General features: G+C 45.2%; 2 protein-coding genes across 4 annotated transcripts in view; one reads left to right on the forward strand and one right to left on the reverse strand.

Annotated features, from left to right (window-relative positions):
* The window catches only part of LOC146343719 (uncharacterized), a 33,480-nt gene extending 10,215 nt beyond the window's left edge, over nucleotides 1–23,265 (reverse strand). The window contains exons 1-4 of the mRNA XM_084860230.1: nucleotides 23,192–23,265; nucleotides 10,507–10,548; nucleotides 10,004–10,128; nucleotides 6,790–6,872 (exon numbers count right to left, since the gene is read on the reverse strand). Of these exons, the coding sequence (XP_084716356.1) occupies nucleotides 6,790–6,872; nucleotides 10,004–10,128; nucleotides 10,507–10,534 (236 nt within the window). The 5' untranslated portion in view covers nucleotides 10,535–10,548; nucleotides 23,192–23,265. The remainder of the gene's footprint in view (nucleotides 1–6,789; nucleotides 6,873–10,003; nucleotides 10,129–10,506; nucleotides 10,549–23,191) is intronic.
* Nucleotides 1–26,793, forward strand: part of CCSER1 (coiled-coil serine rich protein 1) — an 857,015-nt gene that overhangs the window by 428,017 nt on the left and 402,205 nt on the right. The gene's annotated exons all lie outside the window — the stretch shown is intronic.

Here is a 26,793-nt window from a genome sequence, read left to right on the forward strand (position 1 = left end):
TATATCAAATCTTGGTTTGTACCAAATGCTGCAAAAGATGCTACTTGAACTAGCAATAATTCTTCTGAATACATACATTGCATAGTTCCATTTGGTTCTGCCTTCAATGCTACTGACAGTGTGTGGATTCACACTGTAATTGCACTGGAAATGTTTCCACACACATTTGTAAGATGTGTGTATGCCAGTTCTTGAGTGGGGAAAGTATTGTGTAAGCCAGGGATGCACTGATACATGTTTTTTTTACAGTGATTTCTGCAGTAATGGAATTTTTTTGCAAAGGTGGGTATATATTGGTATTTCTGGTCCATCGTTTATCAAGCCCTTGGCGCATGGCACCATATCTAGTCAGAAGGCTGTGTTAGGCTCAGTGGGTCCCAAATTGTACAAGTCTGTTCAAAAGTGCCTTTTGTAATTGGCCTACCACAAAATAGTCACTACTAAGTAAAGCTGAGTCAGATGTTCATTACAGAATGTTTACACTCAATAACGTGGGCTCCTGGGATGAGGACGTTTTCTGAAATCATCCTTCCACTCATTGCTTTTGCCATCACCACCACCTATGTTGTGGTCTGGGTGTCAACTAGGGATGAGGGAGAAATTTCTTTGGTTTGCATTTTACCTAATTCTAGGAATGGGGGAGAATTCCGCCACGGATCCCAATGAGGCCGGATTCCAAGAATCCAGCCCCATTGGGGCCCGTGGCGGAATGGAGCACTCACCTCTGCCTCCCCCCACAGCCCATGCGGGTTGTCTCCCTCGTACTGTTGATCCTGCAGAGCCAGCCCTCGGCTCCGCTTCGCTGGCAATATGGCCGGCTGCCATTGCCATGCTGTAATCACCGGGGGAGGGTAAGTGAGTCTCCGGACGCAAATGGCATAGTGGTCACCATTTGCGGCTGTAAAGCTGGTAGATTAGCCTAAATGCAGCCATAAACTAACAGGGTGGTTAAGTTGGATGGCAATTCCGCTCAGCCCTCCTATTGACAGTCACTCTTTTTACAATTTCCATATATAAAGCAATTTCAGAAAGTAATTAATTGAACATTCAGAAATACAAGTGTCTAAAATGATTCTGAATGTATAAGAGTAGATTTATCAAATGCACAAAACTAAGCACTTGTAAAATTCCCACTTGGCAGAATGTGATTTTACACATAATGAACTGCTGCATTTATTGTACTTTTTATTCATGTAGAATAAATGAAAGCAGTTGGTTCCATTTGCCATGATTTCCTTTGGAAGCAACAACTCCCATGATAGCAGAACAGCGAAGAAACTGAAGTTTATAATTGATTTTGACACTTGTCTCTTTGCAATATTGTACTGTTTTTAATTTCTGGCTGTGTAAATTTGAAATGCATGGATGTGGATGGCATATTGATTATTGAATTCTTCAGTGTCTTTACAAGTATTTTTTCCATAGATGGAAAATTAGGCGGTGTGATAATAAATTGTTCTTGTGTTTTTAGGATAATGATGTGTGTGTGTGTGTGTAAGCTTCTTGTGATTTTTGCATAGCAGGGCCTGGGGTGGGTGGGGATCTCTAATGCTGTTTGGCATTATTGCAATCTGGCACAAACCAATTGCAGTCCCAATGATTTTTAAAGAAATCTTACTTCAAAACAAGTCTGTTAACCATTGGCAGTGATGGCTACTAGGTTGAAAGTAATTCACGGAGGGAGCAATCCTATGGCACTAGACAGCGGCTGGACGGCCATAGGATATCTGGTTTTCCGGGAACTGACCTCGGAGCCCACACTCCAAGGTCGGTTCCCGGAGAACTGACCTTCCTCCCTTCTGCATTGCCTTGCAGGCAGTGTGGAACAGCCCTGTGCTCAATGCTTGGAAGAGGAGCACAGAGCGGCCAAAAAGGGGCATTCCAGGGGGCGGCCTAGGGCGGGGAGGGTGGGAATGCCATATGGCACATCCAGTGTGTCATACAGCAGCCTCCTCCCCGTTCACCTCTCCTGCAGCTAGACAGCCTCGATCAGCTGCCTAGCCAAAAATGCAGGGCAGGAGAAGCACAGAGGGAATGATCCCCTCTGTCCTTCTCCTGCCCCGCATTGGATAGGCAGTTTCCTCTGAGTTCGGAGATGGCTGCCTATCTGCATAGGATTGCGCCCTTACTGTACGTTTACTCCAAAGAACATCTCATTGTTCCAGTTTAGATGATTAAACTTTTGCCTTAATAAGCTGTGATATACACAAGCTTTGTGGACACAGCCCCTTTGCTCCTGCTTTGCTTCTCTTTACACGCAAACAAGCCAGGAAGTTGTAGTTAACCATAGGTTTAGGGGGAAAAGATGGTTTATGACTTCCAAATAAGACAGGATATGAAGCTATGGTTTAAAGTTAGCTTCTGAATCCTGGCTTGTTGGGAAGCCATTAACCATAGTTCCCAGTTTTGACATAACTGTATGGTTATATCAAAGGCATGGTTAACTACAGCTTCCTGGCTTGTTCCCAGGCTTGTGAAAGGAGCACAGACAAAAAGGTGTGTGTGTGGATGCACAAAGCTTTTGCATATCCTGCTTAATTAAGTCAGGATTTGATTGTCCAAATGCAACCACTTTGTTCAGTGGGAGTTCCTCCCTAGTAATCCTGTTTAGAATTTCACCTTTAATTGTTTAAAGCATCTTTGGAGCTTTTTAAAACTGAGGACGCATTGGAGAGATTTCCTGCAACATATTTGGTGAAAGATAAGCTGCCCCTGAAGATGTTCCTTTCTGAAATGCGTACAAAAGTTTGTACAGGCACTTCAGAATATCTTCCCTTCTGTTTTGGGACATGTAAGTGCCTTCCTCTCTTGCTGTTACCTTGGCACTTTACTCCAGCCTTGTCCAGCCCAGCACCCTCCAGATGGGTTGTACTACAACTCCCATCATCCTCAGCCAACATGTCCACTGGAGGGTGCCAGGATGGGTAAGGCCACTTTACTCCCTCTTCTCCATTAATGTAAAAGTGGTGACTGATGGCCATTACACAGTATCAAAGCTAGGTTTGCCACTGAGTGTACACTTAGAAGAGAGTTGAAGCCTATCTTGGCTCGCTGTCAACTGTACCTGGATGTTGAGATATTTGTCATGTTACGTGTGTAGGTATATACTTGACATCTTAGGTGTACACTTAAAAAATCTAATGTGTACATTGACCCGCAGGGCCAAACTAGAGATGACAGTTGAAGATCTCCGATCACTCAGCAGCAAAGTCCCGATCCCAATTTGGTGGCTACAGTGGCTGCTATTCACTTTGAGGTCTTTTAAGCTTTAGGACATCTGATCACGAGTCTCATGATGTCATGAATAATCACACCCTCAGAGCAAAATATTTAAAGGAGTTTGGAGAAAGACAGAGAAAACTACATCTAGAGAGCTCCTATATAAGGACTGAATCATTTCTGTGAACACAGATTTTTTTGCCTTTGAATATCAGCCTCCTTTGCTTCATTGCAAACTACTTTTGCAAAGTTCTGCTATGACTTGTTGTGCAACCTGCTTGCCATAGATGTGGGTTTGTCTAATGTGACACACATATTGAAGGGCGGCGCGGGGGGGGGGGAGACCCAAGAAAGTAGTGACTATGCCACTCTAGTAATGTATAAATGGTTTCTTAAAGAACAACTGGCAGGGGAGGCTGGTGGCTCCAATTTCAGTGGGGTGAGATTCCCATTCTGGGTTTTAGTTACAACCAGCCAGAAGTCTAAAGGAACTATCCAAGGTGACATTTGTCTCCAAAATGGGTCCAGCACCTTGGATATCTCCCCACTGAAATCGGAGCCTCTGGCTTCCCCTGCCAATTGGGATTCCCAATTGTGCAGAAGAACCCTAGGAGTTGTATGTGTGCAGAGTGCAGCTGCTGGGTGTGTGTGTGGCCCAGACACATCGGAGTCTGGGGCAATAGCCACCAAGTGTGATCTCTGCCATCCTCGTGCACTCAGTGAGGTAATCGTGCAAATGTTTAAAAAGGAAACACAGAAAGAAAAACACCTGCATACACGCTATTCCTTATGAAGAGAAAGACAGAGAGAGAGAGAGAGAGAGAGAGTTGCTTAATTTGAAAGTTTACATAGTCCAACCCACACTTAAAATTGTGCTACTTTAAAAAAAAGCAAAAACAAAAGTGGAATCTTTGTCCTTTTTTTTAAACAGCAGAATGCATGTAATATCACCAACTGCTTTTGAAAGCCCCCTTGGTTTCAAAAGTGGACTGCTATGTGACAGCAAGAGGGGGTGGGGGGTGGACTGTTGACCCAGAAACTTAAGCCTTAAGCATAGGAGCATATGGAACTACTTGCATGGTTCTTTGTCCTCTATCCAGGTGGTGAATTTCTAAAAGAACGCAAGGGCAATGTAAATGGAATTCATCAAAATAAGCTGCTGTCTTTTTCTCTCTTTTTTAAGGATCATTGAATGTCTTTTCACACATCCAGTATGGTTGTTTTATCAAAACTCTTCCTTTCCTGCTGTGACTTTGACCTTTAACCTGTGATTTGAGCAAAAATAATTACAGGTCCTTTGGAATCAGTTATGCATAAATATCATTATTTCCATTCAGCTTTGCCAAATCTGGATCTTGAGTCAGAACTGAAGGTGCTGACTGAAGTGGTTTTGTCAAACAGCAACAGCTGTTCAGCAGTTACTACTGCTTGGCTAATGCTTCAGGACCAGCAGATTATTTAGATTTCATTAACATTTAATTAGCCCACAGCACCTATGTCTTACCAGTGACAGATGGAGGGAAATAACATAATGGCCATCTTACTGTTGTTGGGTTTTTTAATTTAATATTTACAAACTGTTCTTCTGAGTCTTGCCCCCACATCATAATTTGGCATGAAGCTATTTTTTTACCTTTATTTAATTGTCTAATGGACAGCCAAGCTTTTGCTAAGAAGTAACACATCTTTGTAAAAGTTGAATAATAAAAAAAAGCTATGATAATGTATTCGTTGGATGTCCTTCAAGATGCCAACTCCTTAACAGGAAGTCATAGATGCTGGGGTGAAACTTTCTACTTCCAGACATACAAGTCATGGTAAGCTTCAGAATTCTGTATGTGCAGATTGTAATAGTATTGGTTACTTGTATGATGAGATTAATTGAACAGTTAGTACAGATTTGAGTGGTGAGTTATTACTTGAATTTCCATGACATATATTTCATTGTGTAAATCTAACAATTGCCACCAGTGCTTAAGAGACAGACCACTTCCCAAACAATACATTATTTGTCAGTTATTTAGATCAGCAAGAATTAATTCCCATAAATAATACTGCTGAACAATTTCTGTAGTAATTACAGAAAAAACCCGCTCAGATATTCATGTCTGGGTTATCTGAAATTCATACTTCCTAGTTTCTCGGACTGTGGGTAATGTTCCTCAGTTTTGATTTTCAGTTTGAAAACGGTGATATTGCTGGGATAGAAATATTTCCTGGTAAACATTTTGTAGGCATGGATGAGAATTTTGTTTTAGTTTGATTTTTATAAGAATTTACCAAATGTTGCAAATTTCTTCATTTTTGGGATGGAAAGAACTTGAGTGATAAAAAAAAAATGTAGGAGAAACACAACCTGACAGATCCTGTCCATCCAGGACCAGGGCTTTGAATGCTTAATTCTTCAAAGTGTGGGTTTGAATCCCTGTGCATTCAGCCATGTTAGTGCTGAATTAGGGTTGCCACCTCTTTTTTTTTTCTCTTTTCTTTTCTGAAAGGCTCCTCACATGTAAGAGCTATATAGGAAGCAGGTGCAAGCCAGCCCTTTCCCTGCTGGAAAAACCTGTTGAGTTTGGCCAGTGCAAGAATTTAGGGATGGCAGAGAATTTCTCCCTGAAACTTCGGGGGGCCAAGCGCCAATGTGTTCGGCCCCCCGAACAAGTTTCGGGGAGAAATCCTCCGCACCCCCCGCACCCCCCCAGGACGGGACTTACCTTTGCCGAATGTCCCTCCCGGCGGCGGGTCCGGCCGGCGGTTCGGCAGGTGTTCGTCCTGGGCGGGAGCGGCAGCCGGTCTTTCAACCGGCTGCTGCCGCCGCCATTGCAATAAAAGAAAAAAAAAACGCCCCCGTGATAGGCTACGTGACGATTAACGTAGCCTATCACGGCTAGATTTGCAAAGTCAGCCGTGATAGGCTATGTAAATCGTCACGTAGCCTATCACGGGTGACTTAAAAAAAAAAAAAGTGCGTACGGATAATGGCGGCCCCCATAGGGAGCCGCCATTCCCGTTCCTTATTTGGTCGCTGTAGTCTACGTAAATGTTTACGTAGACTACGGCGAAAATAAGGGCAACGCTATTATTATTATTTTCCCAGTAGTAATGTATGGCTGTGAGAGCTGGACTATAAGGAAGGCTGAGCGCCGAAGAATTGATGCTTTCGAACTGTGGTGCTGGAGAAGACTCTTACGAGTCCCCTGGACTGCAAGGAGGTCAAATCAGTCAATCCTAAAGGAAACCAACCCTGACTGCTCATTGGAAGGACAGATACTGAAGCTGAAGCTCAAATATTTTGGCCACCTAATGCGAAGTGAAAACTCACTGGGGAAAGATTGAAGGCAAAAGGAGAAGGGGACGGCAGAGGATGAGATGGCTAGATAACATCACCGATGCAATGAATATGAACTTGAGCACACTCCGGGAGAGAGTGGAGGACAGGAAGGCCTGGCATGCTATGGTCCATGAGGTCACGAAGAGTCGGACACGACTTAACGACTGAAAAACAACAAAGTCGATAGGGAATTGGCAGATTCATCTATCCCTAACCGTTTGTGTTGTGTAGTTACTTACTGTTTCCCAATCCTGTTCAGTGCCATTTCCTCAAGGTCAATGAAGCTTCCACCTGAGAAATTCTCTCTCAGACAAATTTCTGTCTGAGAGAGAGAGAGAGAGAGAACGAACTCTAGAGCATTTGTTGATACATGGTGTCTTAAAAGTTGTTTTTTGGGGGGAATGGAAAATTCAACTGGCCTAACATCCTGTTTTTATACCTCTTTCATTGACACTATCCTTTGATCTACTTCTCTCACCAAACAATAGCAATTAACCAATCATATATAGAAATAAAGAGAACACCATCTTTTTATAAGCTTGTAAATTATATGCTCCTGGAAATATCTGGAACTAGCCTTCATGAACTTGATTTTTATAAATTAATTGGAGCCATTCTGCTGTAACTTAATCTCCATCCCATCCCGTTATTTCTGGCAATTAGTTGCAGGTAAGCACTGTGTGAGAGAGAATAAAAGAATTTGTTTTCTGAAATAGCTGTTCTTATTTATGTCTACTAAAAATGGTGGAAACTGGGGAGGGTGAGGGAGAAGGTTTGTTTGAAAATACAGGCGTTGCTTTTACCTGTGTCCAGCAGGATATGGTTACAAGTGTATTTGATGTTCTCCTGTCATAACAGAAATGGCTAACTGAGAACCCGTGGTTGAAAGAGGGGCTGCTTCAGACATAATGCTAAACCATAGTTTACCTCATAGCTAAACCATAGTTTAGCATGACAAGAATGAGCCTGGGCAAGCCTTGATCTCTCATCCTCCTCCTCTGGTACAGCTGGAAGGTTGACTGCAGCTTGCCTTGCAATCCAAATTTGAACAGACTGTGGTTGATCTTAACTATATATATTTGAAACAAGCCAACTTCAGACCATGATTTATGAATCTAGCTTTTCTCAACCCACCATAGTTAAAATTAACTGCAATTTAGGATTCAGATGACATGTGAAGCTGCTGTGAACCTAAAACGGAAGTGGAAGCTTCTGATATGCTCACGTCTGCCCTGGAGAAGAGAGGGGAGGGTAGCACATGAAATAGTGGTCCCAGTTAGGGATGGCGGAAAATTCCGCCATGGACCCCAATGAGGACGGATTCTAAAGAATCCGCCCCCCCCCCCGGAGTCTGTGGCGGAACGGAACACTTACCTCCGCCTCCCTGCGGAATCCTCTTTGACAGGATCCTCTGGCTCCGGAGCACCAGCGATACGGCCACCATGCCATATCGCTGGCTGAAGGGGACTGACTGCGGACGCAAATGGCATAGTGGATGCCATTTGCGGCCCTGTTTTTTCACGCGTAGCCTATATTTGCGTAGCCTATTGCATGAAAAAAAAAGCAGGGATGCAAATGGCATCCAGGATGCCATTTGTGTCCATAAAGGTCTTAGTTTAAGCTAAATGCAAGCATTTACGGCTGCATTTACCTTAAACTAAGACCTTTACGGCCGCAAATGGCATCCTGGACGCCATTTGTGTCTGCAGTCAATACCCCTTAGCCAGCGATATGGCATGGAGGCTGTATTGCTGGCGCTTCGGAGCCAGCCAGCGGCTCTGTGGAATCGCCACAGAGCGGAGCCGGCTGAAGAGGATTCCGGGGGGAGGAATGGATCGCCTCCCCCCCCCCAGGGCAGATTCCTGGCTGGACCAGCAGGTAGGGAATCCACCCATCCCTAGTCCCAGTGCTTTAATAGCCACGTGATACCTTCTAGTAAGGGCATCAGGTTCTCCTCTTTTGTTCAGCAACTTGGGGACAGAAACAGCATAGCAGTCAGTGGAGGGATTTCATCTCTTTGAATATTCTTTCACAGCCCCCCCCCCCCCGATTTTGATTATTCAGATGGAATTCTCAAAGAGCCTAATTCCTTTTCAGGGCAAGCAGTGTAATGTTCTCTCATTCCTACTTGTAAAATTGTTTGTTTTGCATGCAGACAGTTATCATAGAAAAGGCAGAATGCGATGCTGCCCATTCGCTTGCGGAGATAGCTGCAGATTCTGGTCCACATGTGGCCATCCCTGCCACTTCTGGTCCTCAAGTTGCCCCTACTGCTTATGGAACGGCAAATTAGCACTCCTGGAGGCAAGCCCCCAAACAAGCACGCATGCTTACTTCTGGAAGAGGGCAGGTCGACGGAGGGAGCGCCCTTATGCGAGCTCCACCTACTTGCCCCCTTCCAGATATGATTGTTTCCGCTTGTTTCAAGTTGCCTCCAAAAGTGCGACATCACAGTTCCCTCAGCAATAGGGGCTGCTTATTCTGCTCAAAGGGTAGTAATATACCATTAGACATTTCTGTTTCCTTCTGGGAAAACAACAACAACACAAGAATCTTACGCCTAATTTCACGTGTGTGTGCGTGCGCGTGCGCACATGTAAATGGAAAAGTACAGTATATTCAATTCCATATTGGCATGGAATTGTTCTCATCATGAAAGACACAGAACTAGCAAAAAAATTATCCCCTTGAAGACTGAGTAGCCACAAATTGCTGTCATTTCCCTAATATATGAGAAAATAGAATAACAATATGCCAACCGAATCCTTGTCCTTTTATATTATTTTACCTTTCCAGGTAATTTTCTCTCCTCCATTGCTAGGCTCTGACTAAAGAGATTCTTCTGTTGCTGAGAATATTATTATGACAACTCATCGCTCTATCCCCTGGAGCATATTTGCACATAAAAATTCTCTCTTTTTCTGAAATTAATCTCTGTAAAATTGGATAGTAAACAGAAGCAGCAAAGCTCTTGGAGGAAAATCTGTTGACTCTAGCAATTACATGTGCCATTTTAGTACCGCCAAAAGGATGATCATGTCTCAAAGCTACAGTCTATAATATGTAATGTATGATTTCTCTTTCAAAAATTTTAAAATAGAATGCAGCACTTTGCTTTTTGCTGTCTGTTTTGGGCAGCGGCTGGATTTTTTTTTAATGCTCATTCTTGCCATCACTTTTATTTGACAAGTTTGATTTGTAAAGTAGTTTTTTTGGTAGGCCTTTTGAGCAGGAAATAAATGTTTTTGTTTGTGATGATTCCAGAGAGCCCATGCAAAGGCAGAAGATGTGGGAATGCATGGGTGTAACTTAGTTCATTCTTTTGGCATGGAACATTTAATAAATATAATTCATCCCCAGGATTGTAAAACAGTGCAGTATTACCACCAGAACCCATCTGGTCACTTTCTGTCAATGACTAGTTTAGATTTCCAGCCAAAAATAACACCTTACCCCAACAGACGGAACACACCTCTGGTCACCGTAAAGGTCGATATTGTTCAGTTGCTCCCTCTCAGACTCCCTCCATGGCCAGAATGAGTCCTCAGTTGCATGCAGAAGCCTCATGCACCATTGACCTGCAAGCAGCCACATACACATTGTATTTTTGCAGGTGAAAGTATGGGGGGAAATAAAGAGATGAGACACAAGCTTTTGGTATCAAATTTGGGCCACATTTATTGAAATCTGCAAAGGGGAGATACCGGGATGGGCAACTAAACTATGCCATCAACTAGCTAGGCATATCACAGGGAAAACATTCTCTGCCTGCTGAGTGGCATTGATAAGATCAGCCCTTCCCTTAGGATGACCCCTTTTGGGGAAAGGAGGCCTTCCCCAGTCACTCCCTCCAGGGCCACTTGATACCAGGTGGGTGAGGTGAGTTCACCTCACAGGTAACCCTTATCCCCCCACTTGGGCTGCAAAACCCTGCAACACTGCCTCGGAATGCTCACCATCCCTGTTCTCTGCATCAGTGCCCATCTCTAGCAGCCTACCTGAAATGAAATGTGAGCAAATTAATCTAACCGTTATACAAGAATCCAATTCACTAAAGAACACCCCAGCCCCAGTCACAGTGTGGAGTAGGCGAAAAGACTCACAGCCCCCAGCCAATCAGACTATCCGCCAAAAATTCCTTCTTGGACCCCAAAAGGATGACCAACAAAACCCACACTGCATACGGGGGGGGGCGCACTTCAAAGAGGTGGGAGAGAGGGGCCCAGAGAGCTAAAATGCTTCACAGCCCCGTCGCCTGAGCTGGTGGCACCATATGGTGACCGCCAATGGCGATCACCCATGTCTCTAGCAGCCTACCTGAAATGAAATGTGAGCAAATTAATCTAACCGTTATACAAGAATCCAATTCACTAAAGAACACCCCAGCCCCAGTCACAGTGTGGAGTAGGCGAAAAGACTCTCAGCCCCCAGCCAATCAGACTATCAGCCAAAAATTCCTTCTTGGCCCCCAAAAGGATGACCAACAAAACCCACACTGCATACAGGGGGGGGCGCACTTCAAAGAGGCGGGAGAGAGCTAAAATGCTTCACAGCCCCGTCCCCTGAGCTGGTGGCACCATATGGTGACCACCAATGGCGATCACCCATGTCTCGTTCTCCCCCCAACACCTGCAAGCCCCCCCCCACTTCCAGGCAAGCTGGACAAGGGGCAGGGCATTTGTCTAAGCAAACTGTCACATGACCATGTCAACCCTTAAACTGAGCAGTATGTCACTCTTGCCTTTTCCTATGTCTGCAGAGTTAATCTGCTGTATGTCTGTCACAGAAAATTAGGGATGCAACAAGTTATGTCAGGCAGAAACATATTTTATTTCTGGCACCTGTTGAAGATATTTTTATTTCAACAATTGTTACCTAATTGAGAAGCCACAGTTTTCATTGGCATAGTGTTTTTTAAATAACTTCTAATATTGTGTTTTATTCCTTTTATCTTTTATTGTTCACTGCTCCAGAATCTGTTTATTTATGTATATACATAAATAAATTAAATTGTAGACATTGCATATAGTCTATACATCTGCAAGAGTACAGACCTCTAACCTGCCTTCCTGCCTTACTACAGGCAAAAGTGTATGGTTGACTTTTGTTTCACCCTTATCCAATATCCTAAAGGAGATTATGCCAATATAAATATGCAACTTCCCCTTCATGGATCACTGCCTTGTTGTGGCGAAGGGGCTTGCATAACTCAGTGAAGCCATAAGCTATGCCGTGCAGGGCCACCCAAGACGGACAGGTCATGGTGGAGAGTTCTGACAAAATGTGGTCCACTGGAGAAGGAAATGGCAACCCACTCTTTCTCCACGAATCTCCGGAAGGCTGAATGCCAACGCATTCGGCCCCCCGAAACTGGTGGAGAAATTCTCCGGCACCCCCCGCCCCACCCTGGAATGGGACTTACCTTTGGCGAATGTCCCCGGCGCTGGCGGCTCCCAGCGGCGGTTCGGCAACGGTTCAGCGGCGGCGGTGGCGGCCGGTCTTCCGACCGGGTGCTGCCGCCGCCATTTGCAAGTAAACAACAACAACAACAACAACAAACGTGATAGGCTACGTAAAGATTTACGTAGCCTATCACAGCTAGATTTTCAAAAAACACCGTGATAGGCTACGTAAATCCTTACGTAGCCTATCACGGCTGACTTTGGGGGGGGGGGAAGCACGTACACAAATGGCGGCGCCCATGGGCGCCGCCATTTGCGTATGTGCTTTTTTTTTTTCCACTGCAAAGTCAGCCGTGATAGGCTATGTAAGGATTTCCGTATCCTATCACGGCTGACTGCAGGGAAGCAAACGGCGGCGGTTATGGCCGCCGCCATTTGCGTCCCGGCAGGAGAAGAGATTCACGGCCAGAGGGACGGGGCTCCTCCCCCCCCGGCCAGAATTTCGGCGGGGAGGAACGGAGCACCTCCCCCACACCGCGAAGCAAGCTGTGGGACCAGGTAAGGGACTTTTGTCCATCCCTGACTCCAGTATTCTTGCCAAGAAAACCCCATGGAACGTATCACAAGGCTAAAAGAGATTACGCTGGAAGATGGGTGGCCAGTCAGATGGGCGATTAATAAATTTAATAAATAAATAAATAAAATAAATGAGCCCCTCAGGTCGGAAGGTGTCCAATATACTACTGGGGAAGAGAAGAGGGAATTTCCAGGTAGTGCCAGAAAGAGTGAGGTGGCTGGGCAAAAGCCGAAAGGACACTCAGCTGTGGATGTGTCTGGTGGTGAAAAGAAAATCCGATGCTGTAAAGAACAATATTGTTTAGGAACCTGGAATGTAAGATCAATGAAACAAGGTAAGCTGGAGGTGGTCAAACATGAGATGGCAAGATTGAACATCGACATCTTGGGAATCAGCGAACTAAAATGGACAAGCATGGGCAAATTTAATTCAGGTGACCATTGTATCTACTACTGTGGGCAAGAATCCCTTAGAAGAAATGGAGTAGCACTCATTTTCAATAAAAGGGTGGGAAAAGCAGTACTAGGGTACAATCTCAAAAACAATAGAATGATCTCAGTACGAATCCAAGGCAAACCATTCAACATCACAGTAATTCAAGTCTATGCCCCAACCACTGAGGCTGAAGAAGCTGAGGTTGATTGGTTCTATGAGGACCTACAACACCTTCTAGAACTAACACCAAAAAAAGATGTCCTCTTCATCATAGGGGATTGGAATGCTAAAGTAGGAAGTCAAGAAATCACCGGGATAACAGGCAAGCATGGCCTTGGTGTACAAAATGAAGCAGGACAAAGGCTAATAGAGTTTTGCCAAGAGAACATGCTGATCATAGCAAACACTCTTTTCCAACAGCACAAGAGGCGACTCTACACATGGACATCACCAGATGGTCAATATCGAAATCAGATTGATTATGTCCTTTGCAGCCAAAGATGGAGAAGCTCCATACAGTCAATAAAAACAAGACCTGGAGCTGACTGTGGCTCAGATCATGAGCTGCTTCTTGCAAAATTTCGGCTTAAATTGAAGAACGTCGGGAAAACCACTAAACCGTTCAGGTATGACCTAAATCATATCCCTGATGAATATACAGTGGAGGTGAGGAATAGATTTCAGGGATTAGACCTGATAGACAGAGTGCCTGAGGAACTATGGACGGAGGTCCGTAACATTGTTCAGGAGGCAGCAACGAAATCCATCCCAAAGAAAAAGAAATGCAAGAAAGCAAAGTGGCTGTCTGATGAGGCTTTACAAGTAGCTCACGAAAGAAGGGAAGCGAAAAGCAAGGGAGAAAGGGGAAGATATACCCAACTGAATGCAGAGTTCCAGAGAATAGCAAGGAGAGACAAGAAGGCCTTCTTAAATGAACAATGCAAAGAAATCGAGGAAAACAACAGAATGGGAAAGACTAGAGATCTCTTCAAGAAAACTGGAGATCTCAAGGGAACGTTTTGTGCAAAGACGGGCATGATAAAGGACAAAGAAGGCAGGGACCTAACAGAAGCAGATGAGATTAAGAAGAGGTGGCAAGAATACACAGAAGAACTATACAGGAAAGATCTGAATGTCCCTGATAGCCATGATAGTGCGGTCACTGAACTTGAGCCGGACATCCTAGAGAGTGAAGTCAAGTGGGCCTTAGGAAGCATTAGTAACAACAAAGCTAGCGGAGATGACAGTATTCCAGCTGAGCTATTTAAAATCCTAAAAGATGATGCTGTTAAAGTGCTGCATTCAATATGCCAACGAATCTGGAACACTCAACAGTGGCCACAAGACTGGAAAAGGTCAGTTTACATTCCAATTCCAAAGAAGGGCAACGCCAAAGAGTGTTCAAACTACCGCACAATTGCGCTCATTTCACATGCCAGCAAGGTGATGCTCAAAATCCTACAAGCTAGGCTTCAGCAGTATGCGAACCGAGAACTACCGGAAGTACAAGCTGGGTTTAGAAGAGGCAGAGGAACTAGAGATCAAACCGCCAACATTCGTTGCATCATGGAGAAAGCAAGAGAATTCCAGAAAAACGTCTATTTCTGCTTCATTGACTACGCTAAAGCCTTTGATTGTGTGGATCACCACAAACTGTGGCAAATTCTTAAAGTGATGGGAGTACCAGACCACCTTACCTGTCTCCTGAGAAACCTGTACGAGGGTCAAGAAGCAACAGTCAGAACCAGACATGGAACAACCGATTGGTTCCAAATTGGGAAAGGAGTACGACAAGGCTGCATTTTGTCGCCCTGCTTATTTAACTTATATGCAGAGTACATCATGAGAAATGCCGGGTTGGATGAATCAGAGGTCGGAATTAAGATTGCTGGGAGAATTATACACAACCTCCGATATGCAGACGATACCACCCTAATGGCAGAAAGCGAAGAGGATCTAAACAGCCTCTTGTTGAGGGTGAAAGCAAAAGCTGGTTTGAAACTCAACATTAAAAAAACTAAGATCATGGCATCTGGCCCCATCACTTCCTGGCATATAGAAGGGGAAGAAATGGAAGCAGTGACAGATTTTACTTTCTTGGGTTCCAAGATCACCGCAGACGGTGACTGTAGCCATGAAATTAAAAGACGCTTGCTCCTTGGGAGGAAAGCTATGGCCAACCTAGACAGCATAGTAAGAAGCAGAGACATCACCTTGCCGACAAAGGTCCATCTAATCAAAGCTATGGTTTTCCCAGTAGTAATGTATGGCTGTGAGAGCTGGACTATAAGGAAGGCTGAGCGCCGAAGAATTGATGCTTTCGAACTGTGGTGCTGGAGAAGACTCTTACGAGTGCCCTGGACTGCAAGGAGGTCAAATCAGTCCATCCTAAAGGAAATCAACCCTGAGTGCTCATTGGAAGGACAGATACTGAAGCTGAAGCTCCAATATTTTGGCCACCTAATGCGAAGAGAAAACTCCCTGGAAAAGACCCTGATGCTGGGAAAGACTGAAGGCAAAAGGAGAAGGGGATGGCAGAGGATGAGATGGCTAGATAGCATCACGGATGCAATGAATATGAACTTGAGCACGCTCCGGGAGAGAGCGCAGGACAGGAAGGCCTGGCGTGCTATGGTCCATGGGGTCACGAAGAGTCGGACACGACTGAACGACTGAACAACAACAACAACAATGGCAGAAAGCGAAGAGGATCTAAAGAGCCTCTTGTTGAGGGTGAAAGTGGAGAGTGCAAAACCTGGTTTGAAACTCAACATTAAAAAAACTAAGATCATGGCATCTGGCCCCATCACTTCTTGGCATATAGAAGGGGAAGAAACGGAAGCAGTGACAGATTTTATTTTCTTGGGCTCCAATATCACCGCTGATGGTGACTGTAGCCATGAAATTAAAAGATGCTTGCTTCTTGGGAGGAAAGCTATGGCAAACCTAGACAGCATAATAAGAAGCAGAGACATCATCTTGCTGACAAAGGTTCGTATAATCAAAGCTATGGTTTTCCCTGTAGCAACATATGGCTGTGAAAGCTGGACAATAAGGAAGGCTGAGTGCTGAAGAATGGATGCTTTCGAACTGTAGTGCTGGAGAAGACTCTTACGAGTCCCCTGGACTGCAAGGACATCAAATCATTCCATCCTAAAGGAAATCAACCCTGACTGCTCATTGGAAGGACAGATACTGAAGCTGAAGCTCAAATATTTTGGCCACCTATGCAAAGAGAAAACTCCCTGGAAAAGACCCTGATGCGGGGAAAGATCGAAGGCAAAAGGAGAAGGGGACGGCAGAGGATGAGATAGCTAGATAGCATCACCGATGCAATGAATATTGACTTGAGCACACTCTGGGAGGGAGCGCAGGACAGGAAGGCCTGGCGTGCAATGGTCCATGGGGTCACGAAGAGTCAGACACAACTGAACGACTGAACAACAACAAATATGCAACTTAATCTTTTGGTGAAGGTTTTCAGTTGGAGTTAGGAGCTGAGGTTCTTGGACAAGAATGGCAGGAAGATCTCTCTTGTAACTATCCAAATTAGTCAAGTGTTTCATGTTCCTGAGGTAAGCCTACGGTCGCTAGCCTCACATTTTCCACCTCTCTTCTACCATTCCTAGATCTCATTCACTCACCACCAATCATAATTCTCACCATTTTCCCCACCCATCTCACTCCGTCTGCCCTGCATAATACTCCTAACCTCCAACCCTAAGGAATGGTGTACAAAGAAGAACAACATTCATTTATTTCACATGATTATGAATTGCCCTCTGGTCAATGAACTCTTGAGGCAATGTGCAATTAAGATAAAAACTAATAATCACAGATGTTATTTATAAGTTACCTTGGGGACTGTATTTGGGCCGAAATGTATAACTATTAGTAGTAGTAGTAGTAGTATTCAAATGAATACATCAACCAGTCAGCTAAAAAAACCCAACAGACAAGAAACCTTCATTACAATGAAAACCAAGAGTGACATTAACCAATAAAAGCTTGATGGATCAGTAATATCTTCTCCAGCCATCTGAATGACAATAAAGAAGCTAATCAATGCTCCCTAGGGAAGGTGTTCAACAATGCCACAGAAAAAGCCCTGCCTTGAGTACATGGGATGGGAAGATGTGTACAAGGCTCTACTTTGCAGGATCGGGGACATGACAATCCATTCACTTTCACCATTGATATTTAATATGCATTTTGTGCTTCTTCTTACGCAATTGGTGGGCAGTTCAGGGCAGTCTTTATAAGAACAGTTAATTTGGAAGAGAAAGCACCAGAGGCTTGTGGTATCTTTATAATGATGCGGTTATTTGCAAATGTATAGTACAGATGGAACAAGTGCTACATGGGCTCATGAAGAAGCATGCAGGGAATGCAAAAATATATAGCAACATCTGTTTTCTCAAAAATAATTGTACAACTCAGCTCTCTTGCTTTCTGGGGTCCATAGTTCTCCTTTCAGGCACTCTGATAGGTGCATTTCAGGGTGGCTTTAGGAACTGAAGTAACCCATTAATTCAGCACCTATTATTCACCATCAGCTGTCAGCATACAAAACTTAGAACAGGGTTTTCTCTTCATTTGCTCCATGGGACACTGTACCTGCATCCATATGCTCAAGAATAGAATATCCATACATTATGAGTACTACTGTAAGAATGTACAATAAAAAAATACAAAAAAGGAATATTATGCTGCCTCTATCACATCTGCAGAGTGCTGTCCCAGGAGGCTGTTCCAAGTGGTCCGGAGCCTGGTTGGTCCAGTTGCTCCAGAACTGCTGGAGCATTCTGAGGCCTCCTGTGAGGCCTTGGCAAGGCAATTTGCAGATAAAATTGATCAAATTAGGTGTCCTATTCCATGCACTGTGGATACAGTTAGTGAGCAAGAGGCAGTCTGTAGCACACCGGTTTTGTGGGATCGGTTCCAGCTTCTTCCTTCTGATGAAGTGGACAAAGTGCTTTCATCTGTAAGGCCGACCACCTGCTTACTTGATCCTTGGTCATCTTGGCTCATTATGAGCTGCAGAGAGAGGCTGGGTGAGGGGATCAGGGCGGTGGTGAACGCCTCCCTTGAGGAGGGAGTGATGCCATCAGCCCTCAAGGAGGCAGTGATAAGACCGCTTTTAAAAAAGCCCTCCTTGGATCCCCAAGTTCTGAACAACTTTCACCCAGTCTCGAATCTGCCATTTTGGGGCAAGGTGATTGAGCGGGTAGTGGCGATGCAGTTGAAGGCACACTTGGAAGAAGCCGATTATCTAGATCCTGGACGAAAGTCCCTTACCTTATCCCGCAGCTTGCTTTGCGGTGGGAGGGAGGCGCTCCGTCCCTCCCCCCGAAATTCTGGGTGGGGTGGGAGGCACCCCATCCCTCCCCGCCGAAATTCTGGCCGGGGGGGAGGCGCCCCATCCCTCCGGCCGCGAATCTCATCTCCTGCCGGGACGCAAATGGCAGCGGCTGTAGCCGCCGCCGTTTGCGTCCCTGCAGTCAGCTGTGATAGGCTACGTAAATCCTTACGTAGGCTATCACGGCTGACTTTGGGGGGGAAAAAAAAGCTCGTACACAAATGGCGGCGCCCATGGGCGCCTCCATTTGCATTCCTTCTTTGGGCACGTGTAGTCTACATAAACATTTACGTAGACTACGGCGAAAATAAGGGCAACGCTATTTGCTATTTGCGTTGCCCTTATTTTCGCCGTAGTCTACGTAAACATTTACGTAGACTACAGCGACTAAATAAGGAACGCGAATGGCGGCTCCCTATGGGGGCCGCCATTAGCGTACACGCTTTTTTTTTTTTAAGTCACCCGTGATAGGCTACGTGACGATTGACGTAGCCTATCATGGCTGACTTTGCAGATCTAGCCATGATAGGCTACGTTAATCGTCACGTAGCCTATCAGGGGGCGTTTTTTTATTTTTAAAAAAAACTTTCGCGGCCGGGCGAGGCGGGAAGCCTCCTCCCCGGCCTGAATTTTGGCCGGGGCGAGGCGGGAAGCCTCCCCCCCCGGCCTGAATTTCGGCCGGGGCGAGGCGGGAAGCCTCCCCCCTCAGCCTGAACTTCACGGGGGGAGCAGCGAAGCGCCTCCCCCCCACCGCGAATGTCCTTTGAGGACAGGTAAGGGACTTTCGTCCACCCCTACTCGCCTGATTAAAGGCAGCCGCTGGCCTGATCACATCACTCAGGTGCTGAAGATGTTGCACTGGTTACCAGTTGTTTTCTGGGCCAAATTCAAGGTGTTGGTTTTGACCTTTAAAGCCCTATGCAGTTCTGGCCCAGCCTATCTCAAGGAGCCCGTCCAGCAACTCCAGACAGGCCACTCAACAAGATCAGCCTTGGATGGCCTTCTGTCTGTCCCATCAGCCAGGACAGCTAGGCTGGTGAGGATGAGGGAGAGGGCCTTCTCTGTGGTGTCCCCCACTCTGTGGAACTCCGTCCCTAGGGAACTCCGCCATGCCCCCTCTTTAATGAGCTTCTGCCACACACTAAAAACGTGGTTGTTCAGGCAGGCATTTGGGGTTGGTTAGGGTAATTTTAGAAATGTGATGTTTTTAATGTTGGATGTTATTGTTTTGAACTATTTTAATGTTGTACATCACCCAGAGTGGCTGGGTGACCAGCCAGATGGGCGATTAATAAATTTAATAAATAAGTAAATAAAGAAGTTATTGGCATATTCTGTTATTTGCTGCATCAGCTGATTTGTTATGTTTAGGTACTGTTTAGGAACAAGCTACAAATAAGCTAGAAATGCTAGTTTAAAAACAAAATTGCCAGTCCCAAGATATGTTTGCAGATGTCAAAAAGATGCTGGTAGTTTATTGTGTGGTGTTAAATTCTCCTGTCAAGATGTAAGGACAGAGTTTCCATCAAAACACCTCAAGTGGATATCATCTGTTTGACTGAATTAATGGCATTGTGCAAACATAAACTTTTAAAAAATGCCACTCTGGAATAAGTACATAAAAATTATACAGGTATTTTATAAAGAGCAAAACATACTCTTCTTTTCATCAGTTTTCTTTATCACCATATTAAATCTCCCTCCTGACAGCTAAGAGGAAATTACGGTGATTTACAGAGTGAATCTTTATCAGTGGTTGACAGGCAGACCCCCCCCCCCTGCTCCCGATAAGACCATACAAACAGTTATTTATAATAGCATTTAGCTGGAAAGTGGCAGTCACTCAGTATTTGATTTATATAATTTTTCAAGGTAGTGTCAATACCTTCTGCAGTCCATCAGACACTTTTTTAATGAGCCTATTATTGAAGTCTGAAAGTCCATTGGCTCACTGCAGAAAGAACAAACACGGGGTACTTTTTTGGTAGAAGATACTGTAGTCTTGCATTTGTTGTATTACTGTCACCCTAAGTCAGCAAGAGTGAATGGCATGCGGAAATGAGGAGCAAAACAGCAGAATAGGGAAGAACTCTTCACTTCTACAGTCTTTCAACAAACAGTCGTTTCTCCCAGTAGAAATAGGGTTGAGTGAATCTTTTGCATTGGTTCTTAGTTTCTCATTGTTTCCCATCTTAAGCTTAGTTCATTTTGAACCTTAAGGATTTCTCCAGTCTTAGGTTTGGTTCATTCCAAACTTTGAGATTTTTTAAAAAAGGTTTGCATGCAAATTCATAAGTGTTTTTGTGCCCATTTGTCCTAATACATGGATTTTTGTATGGATTTTTGCCTGATATACATATTTACTGCAAGCGGTTTTGCTAATATAATGCAGATTTGAACATTCCTTTCTGGAATATACACATTTTTGTACATTGTTTTGATTGGAGAGCTCCACTGCAAAATTTGGGAAAGTGCAGATTTTGAAATATAACTGATTTTTTATTCACATATAGGGATGGGGGAGAATTTCTCCCCGAAACTTCGGGGGGCCGAGCGCCAACGCATTCGGTCCTCCGAAGGTTCGGGGAGAAATTCTCCGCCACCCCCTGCCAGCCCCCCGGGATGGGACTTACCTTTCATGAATGTTGCTCCCGGCGGCGGGTCCCGGCGGCGGTTCGGCAGGTCTTCGTCAGGGGCAGGGGCGGCAGCCGGTCTTTCGACCGGCTGCCGCCGCCACCATTACAAGAAAAGTTAAAAAAAACCCACGCCCCTATGATAGGCTACGTAACGATTAACATAGCCTATCACGGTTAGATTTGCAAAGTCAGCCGTGATAGGCTACATTAATCATCACGTAGCCTATCATGGGTGACTTAAAAAAAAAAAAAGCGCATACGCTAATGGCGGCCCCCATAGGGCACCGCCATTTGCGTTCCTTATTTGGTCCCTGTAGTCTACGTAAAGATTTACGTAGACTACGGCGAAAATAAGGGCAACGCAAATAACGTTCCCTTATTTTCACCATAGTCTACGTAAATCTTTACGTAAACTACCGGGACCAAATAAGGAACGCAAATGGCGGCGCCCGTGGGCCGCCGCCATTTGCATACGTGCTTTTTTTTTTTCAAAGTCACCCGTGATAGGCTATGTGACGATTTACGTAGCCTATCACGGCTGACTTTGGAGATCTAGGTGTGATAGGCTACGTTAATCGTTACGTAGCCTATCATGGGGGTGTTTTTTTTTTTTACTTTACTTTTTTTTTGCAATGGCGGCAGCGGCAGCCGGTCGGGAGACCGGCCGCCGCCCCCGCCCCCCACGAACCGCCGCCGGGACCTGCCGCCGAGAGGGACATTCGGCTACGGTCAGTCCCATCCTGGGGGGGGCGGGGGGCCGGCCGAGAATTTCTCCACCAATTTCGGGGGGCCGAATGCGTTGGCACTCGGCCCCCCGAAGTTTCGGGGAGAAGTTCTCCCCCATCCCTAGATCAAGGCCTATATAGTCCAGCATTCTGTTCACAGTGGCCAACCATCTGCCTGTGGGAAACTCCCAAGTCGGGCATGCATGCAATAGCATCCTCCTGCTCATGTTCTCCAGCAACTGGTATACAGAGACATACTGCCTCTGATACATACAGCCATCATAACTAGTAGCCATCGATAGCCTTCTCCTCCATGAATGTGTCTAATCCCCTTTTAAAGCCACCCAAATTGGTGGCCATCACTACATCTCATGGTAGCTAATCCCATAGCTTTAACTATGTGCTGTGTGAAGAAGTCCTTCCTTTTATCTGGTCTGAATTTCCCACCAATCAGCTTCATGGGATGACCCTGGGTTCTAGCATTATGAGATATCTGCTTTGGATCTCAGCCATTCTTTTTGCTGAGTTAAAGCCAGAATTGGCAGTTCAACCTTCACCAAAAGATATCTGTTCATGACTAGAACCAAAAATGCTGATGGCCCTGATACAGTTAACATTACCTCAACCATGACATTGTACAAGAGATGCAGTTCACATGTTCAACTGAGTTATCAAATACTGAGTAATAAATTGAGACCTAGGCAGATTGAGACCTCCTGTATGCTCTTAAATATTTCCTTTGTCACAGAAAATCCTTTAACAGATTAAAATGAAGACTTGTTCTCCATACATCCTGACTCAGTGTCAACTGTTATATGAAATTGTTACCCCTTATAAACTTACTAGAGCTTCATGTCCCTCTCCCCTTATTTGTGTGTGAGGACTGAATCCTTGAAAGGGGCTTTCAGCAGTGGTTTAAAGGGCATGTCAGTTGAGGAAATTGTGTGTGTGCAGCCGATCTTGTCTGATCTTGGAAGCTAAGCAGAGTGGGAGACTGCCTGGCAATCAGGCTTCCTGCATTGAGCAGGGGGTTGGACTTGATGGTCTTGTAGGCCCCTTCCAACCCTATGATTCTATGAGTCAAAAGGAGAGAACTGCAAGCTGCCAACCAAGCCCAGTGGCATCCCTCAGAGACTGAAGGCATCCTTCAGATTGGCATCCCTCAGGGTCTGAGGCCTATGGTGACAGTGCCCCTGGGGAGGCATCAGAACCCGTTCCTGGTCCTTCTGAAGTGGAGCTGTCAAGGTTCCACTTATGACCTGGTCCCTCTATGGATCTCTTGCCTTCTTAGGAGTCCCACCTTCCTTCTTTTAAACTTCTTCTTTCCAGTAATATGGGGTTTAGGCCATAGATGTGGCACTGACACTGTAAATACAGGGGTTAACTACAACAGTTTACTAGTAGATTTAAAGCAAAAAAATACAACTAAAGGTATTTACACAATAGAACTGAGTGATAAAAAAGGCATTAACAGAAAATAAAAGCTGCAAAATGTAAGTTCCTTTACCCTAGCTGTCGTTAGACTTTTCTAGGCTGCTGCTTCTTGTTCACTCTTCAGACTCTCCTCTCACTTCAGGCTCTGGCTGTCTCTCCTCTTACAGGCTCTCTCACTCCCTTTATGTACCCTCCTCCCTCAAAACTGAAAGTATTGTTTCAAACCTGAAGAAATGGAACTTAAGAGGAGAAATGAAACTACTCCTCTCAGGGTTACCCCTCCCATCAGAAAACCTCAGGCCTCTAAGCCTGATGTCTCCCTCCCTTTTTCCTTTGTAGGCCTCAAACCTTCACAGAGGTCCACTGCCTCAGACTCCATGTCTTATCCACACAACCCCCGGGAGGTGCCACTACCCCCTGACTCTGAGAAGTGGACTTTGGACACCTCTGGTGAGCAGGGAGTCCCTGGGGAGCAGTCCCTAACTCCCCCACTTCTCCAACCTTCATTCCCTAGGAGAAGTCAACACCTGCAGGAAAAGGCTGCTGGCCCTTTAATCCAGAAGCAGCACCTGAAGGGGTGGCATTTCCAGAGAGACTCTCCTGGCCTGACTATAAAAGCCTGTCAGTTGCTCCCAGATGCTTTTGGACTAACTTGTTAGTTCTTTAGCTCCAGGATTGTTAACAAAGGTTCTGAAACCTAACTGTAATTCCAGCCATTATGACCACATTGAACCTCCAGCCCTGAGCCATTGCCCAGGACAGATAATGGATTTCCTCCTGGAGCATGACACCTTTCGAACATCCATAGGCTAGAGCAGAAGGAAGTGTGACAAGGCCTGACCATGATAAAAGATTCCAGGTCAAGCTAGTGGTTTGGTTTGAATAACAAAGGTTTCCTGACTTTGGCTGTTCCCTGCTACTGACTCACCCTTGCCTTTCATGGGCCCTGCCTTGTTTTGCATGCTGGACCAATGTATTGGCCCCAGGAGCATAGTCAAGTCATTTGTAATGTTAGCGGGGCCTAGAGATCCATAATGCTGGCTTAAGTTCATTATTGTTGCAATTCCCTTGCTAGTAAGCCTCTGAGCATGTGAAGATGATTCAAAGGGCCAATAGTGTGGCCTAGCACATTCCATACTAATGAGTGAGAGTGTTATCAAGCACTCTGCCTGGGAAGCAAAGTTTGTTTACAGGTGGCTGTGCTGAGAACCAAGTGCTGTTAGTTTATGCTGGGAATGAATGCTAGGGGGTGCTTGCTGCTGTTATACTGCTAACATGTATTGTATAAAACTAGGGATGTCAGAGAAACCCGCTGTGGATTCAAATGAGGCTGGATTCTTTGGAATCTGGCCTCAGGAATCCACAGCGGATCAGGACCACTTACCTCCGCTCCAGGAGGACTGGAGGCAGAACAGCACTCAGCTGTTTCTTGCCAGCCAGTGCCATTTGCCTCCTTCCTGTCCCTGCCGATTTCCATGTCTTAAAAAAAAAAAAAAAGTCAATTGGGAGGATGTGCCCATAGACTTATATGCAAATAGAGTCATGAATCTTGTATCTAAGTCTATGTGTCGATAGGCTTATATGCAAGATTCACGGCTCTATTTTAGGTATAAGTCTATGGGCACATGGGGATGTACGAAAATGACTTACCTTTTTGCGGATTCTGTTCATGGTGGGGAGGGGGAGGCGTTCCATCCCTCCCCCCGGAATCCTCGACAGGGGGGAGGCGATCTGGTCCTCCCCCCCAGAATCCTTGACAGCCGGCTGTGCTGGAGCCGCTGCCGTCTGGAACATCCGCCCCAGGTAAGTCTTGTCCCGGGGGGGATCCGCGGGGGGCGGGGGGTGGCAGGCCGTTCCACGATGGATTTTGGGGGGCTGAATGCACTGGCATTCGGCCTCACTGAGATCCGTTGCGGAATCTCTGACATCCCTATGGGCACATCCTGCCAAACACCTTTTTTTTAAAAGACATGGCAATTGGCAGGGACAGGGAGGAGGCAAACGGCTCTGGCTGGCAGGAGGGAAGGTAAGCAGCCCCCAAGCCAGTCCCCCCCCCCCGCTGGAATCCAAGCAGAGTGGAGCCGCTCTGGAGGATTCCCGGGGGGGAGGAACGGATCTTCTCCCCCCCGCACAGATTCCCCACCGGAACAGATGATGGGGAATCCATACATCCCTATATAAACCCATTTGACCCAATGAATGGCTCATGGTTCAGAGAAGCTGTCTGATCCAACCATTGGGTACGCCTGTGTGCCGAAATTTACCCAATAAAGTCTCCTTGTAAGTAAACCTTTGAATCTGATTTATCACTATCTTGGCACCTCTAACCATGGCCAGGGCAACACAACCTCTTTCCTACCAGCTTGGCTGAAGCTTGATTCAGCATCACTATGCACCACTTCTTTCCTACCTACCTATCTATAAAATATCATGCCAATTTTTTCATGACTTTTTATTTTAAAACAAAACAGAACAAACGTATTTATGTGTTGCTTTTTAACTCATTAAAAAAGGAATACTAGAAATCCTTTTTGTATATTTGTATTTCACGCTAAGTAAACAAATCATTTGACCCAAAGTTGATTGGATTTGTTGCTGTTGTTAGTTTTATTACTATTTTTTAAAAGGAGGGTTTAAATATTGTTGGAGTTGCAGCCAGAATATTTTAGCATCCTGCTCATGATATGACTTCCTTACAAGGTCAATTCATGCAGATTTCTTTTCAGATGTATCTCCTTGTCTGTCCCTAAGAGGTGAAATTTCAAAAAAGAAAAAAAGAACCTGATCAAATTCTCAATAGCTCCCTTAGTAACATGGCTTCTTTCAGACTCATTTTGAAAGGTGGAGATAGCAAAAATTGGCCATCAAGGAATATAGGAATAAAAGTGAGAAAGAAATTAGAAATGCCTTTGTTTCTTCTTCATTTTCTTCACCTCACTTGGGACTGCTTAAGCAGGATGAATGCAAATCACTGATGGTGTTTTCTGTTTCTTGAACGTAGACCATCAGAATGCATTAAGGGATAAAGAAGCACAAGGGGTGAAGAAACTGCAATGTATTATTTGTGCCTTGGATTTCCCTAGAGAAGCAAGAACTGTAATCATTGAACAGGCAGTCATAGACACGAACTTCTTTTGTGATCCAGGATCACAGTTTTGAATTAATTTGGTTGTTGCTGATTGGGTTATAGTAGGGTTAATAGAACTAAATCTCATGCCTAATACCAGTAAAAACCAGTGCTCCATAACCTGATGGTAAACAGTAACATGTTGTCCACAAACCTGACTAAGATTAAAGCAGTCAAACTGTTCAGCTCATGTGAAAATCTTCGACATTGTTAGAAGTTATTTGGGTGGATTGTATTTTCAAATAGAGGAGATGAGGGAATTTGCTTTCTTCTGGAGTCCCTTGCATTTTAGAGATCTAGGGTTCAGACAGGTATACCTAGGGCTTTGGATAGGGGTGAATGCACCTTCCATGTTCTCCTCGACCTCTCAGAGGCTTTTGAAACGGTTGAACACGGTATCCTCCTGGACTGCCTGGAGAGGATGGGCACTGGAGATGTCGTGTTACGGTGGTTCCGGTCCTTCCTTTCCGGCAGGTACCAGAGGGTAGCACTGGGAGAGGAGGTGTCAGACCCGTGGCTACTCATGTGTGGGGTGCCACAGGGTTCCA

The sequence above is a fragment of the Heloderma suspectum genome, chromosome 5, assembly GCF_057233095.1.
Source record: "Heloderma suspectum isolate Gila_16-S chromosome 5, 16-S_ref, whole genome shotgun sequence".
NCBI lineage: Eukaryota > Metazoa > Chordata > Lepidosauria > Squamata > Helodermatidae > Heloderma > Heloderma suspectum.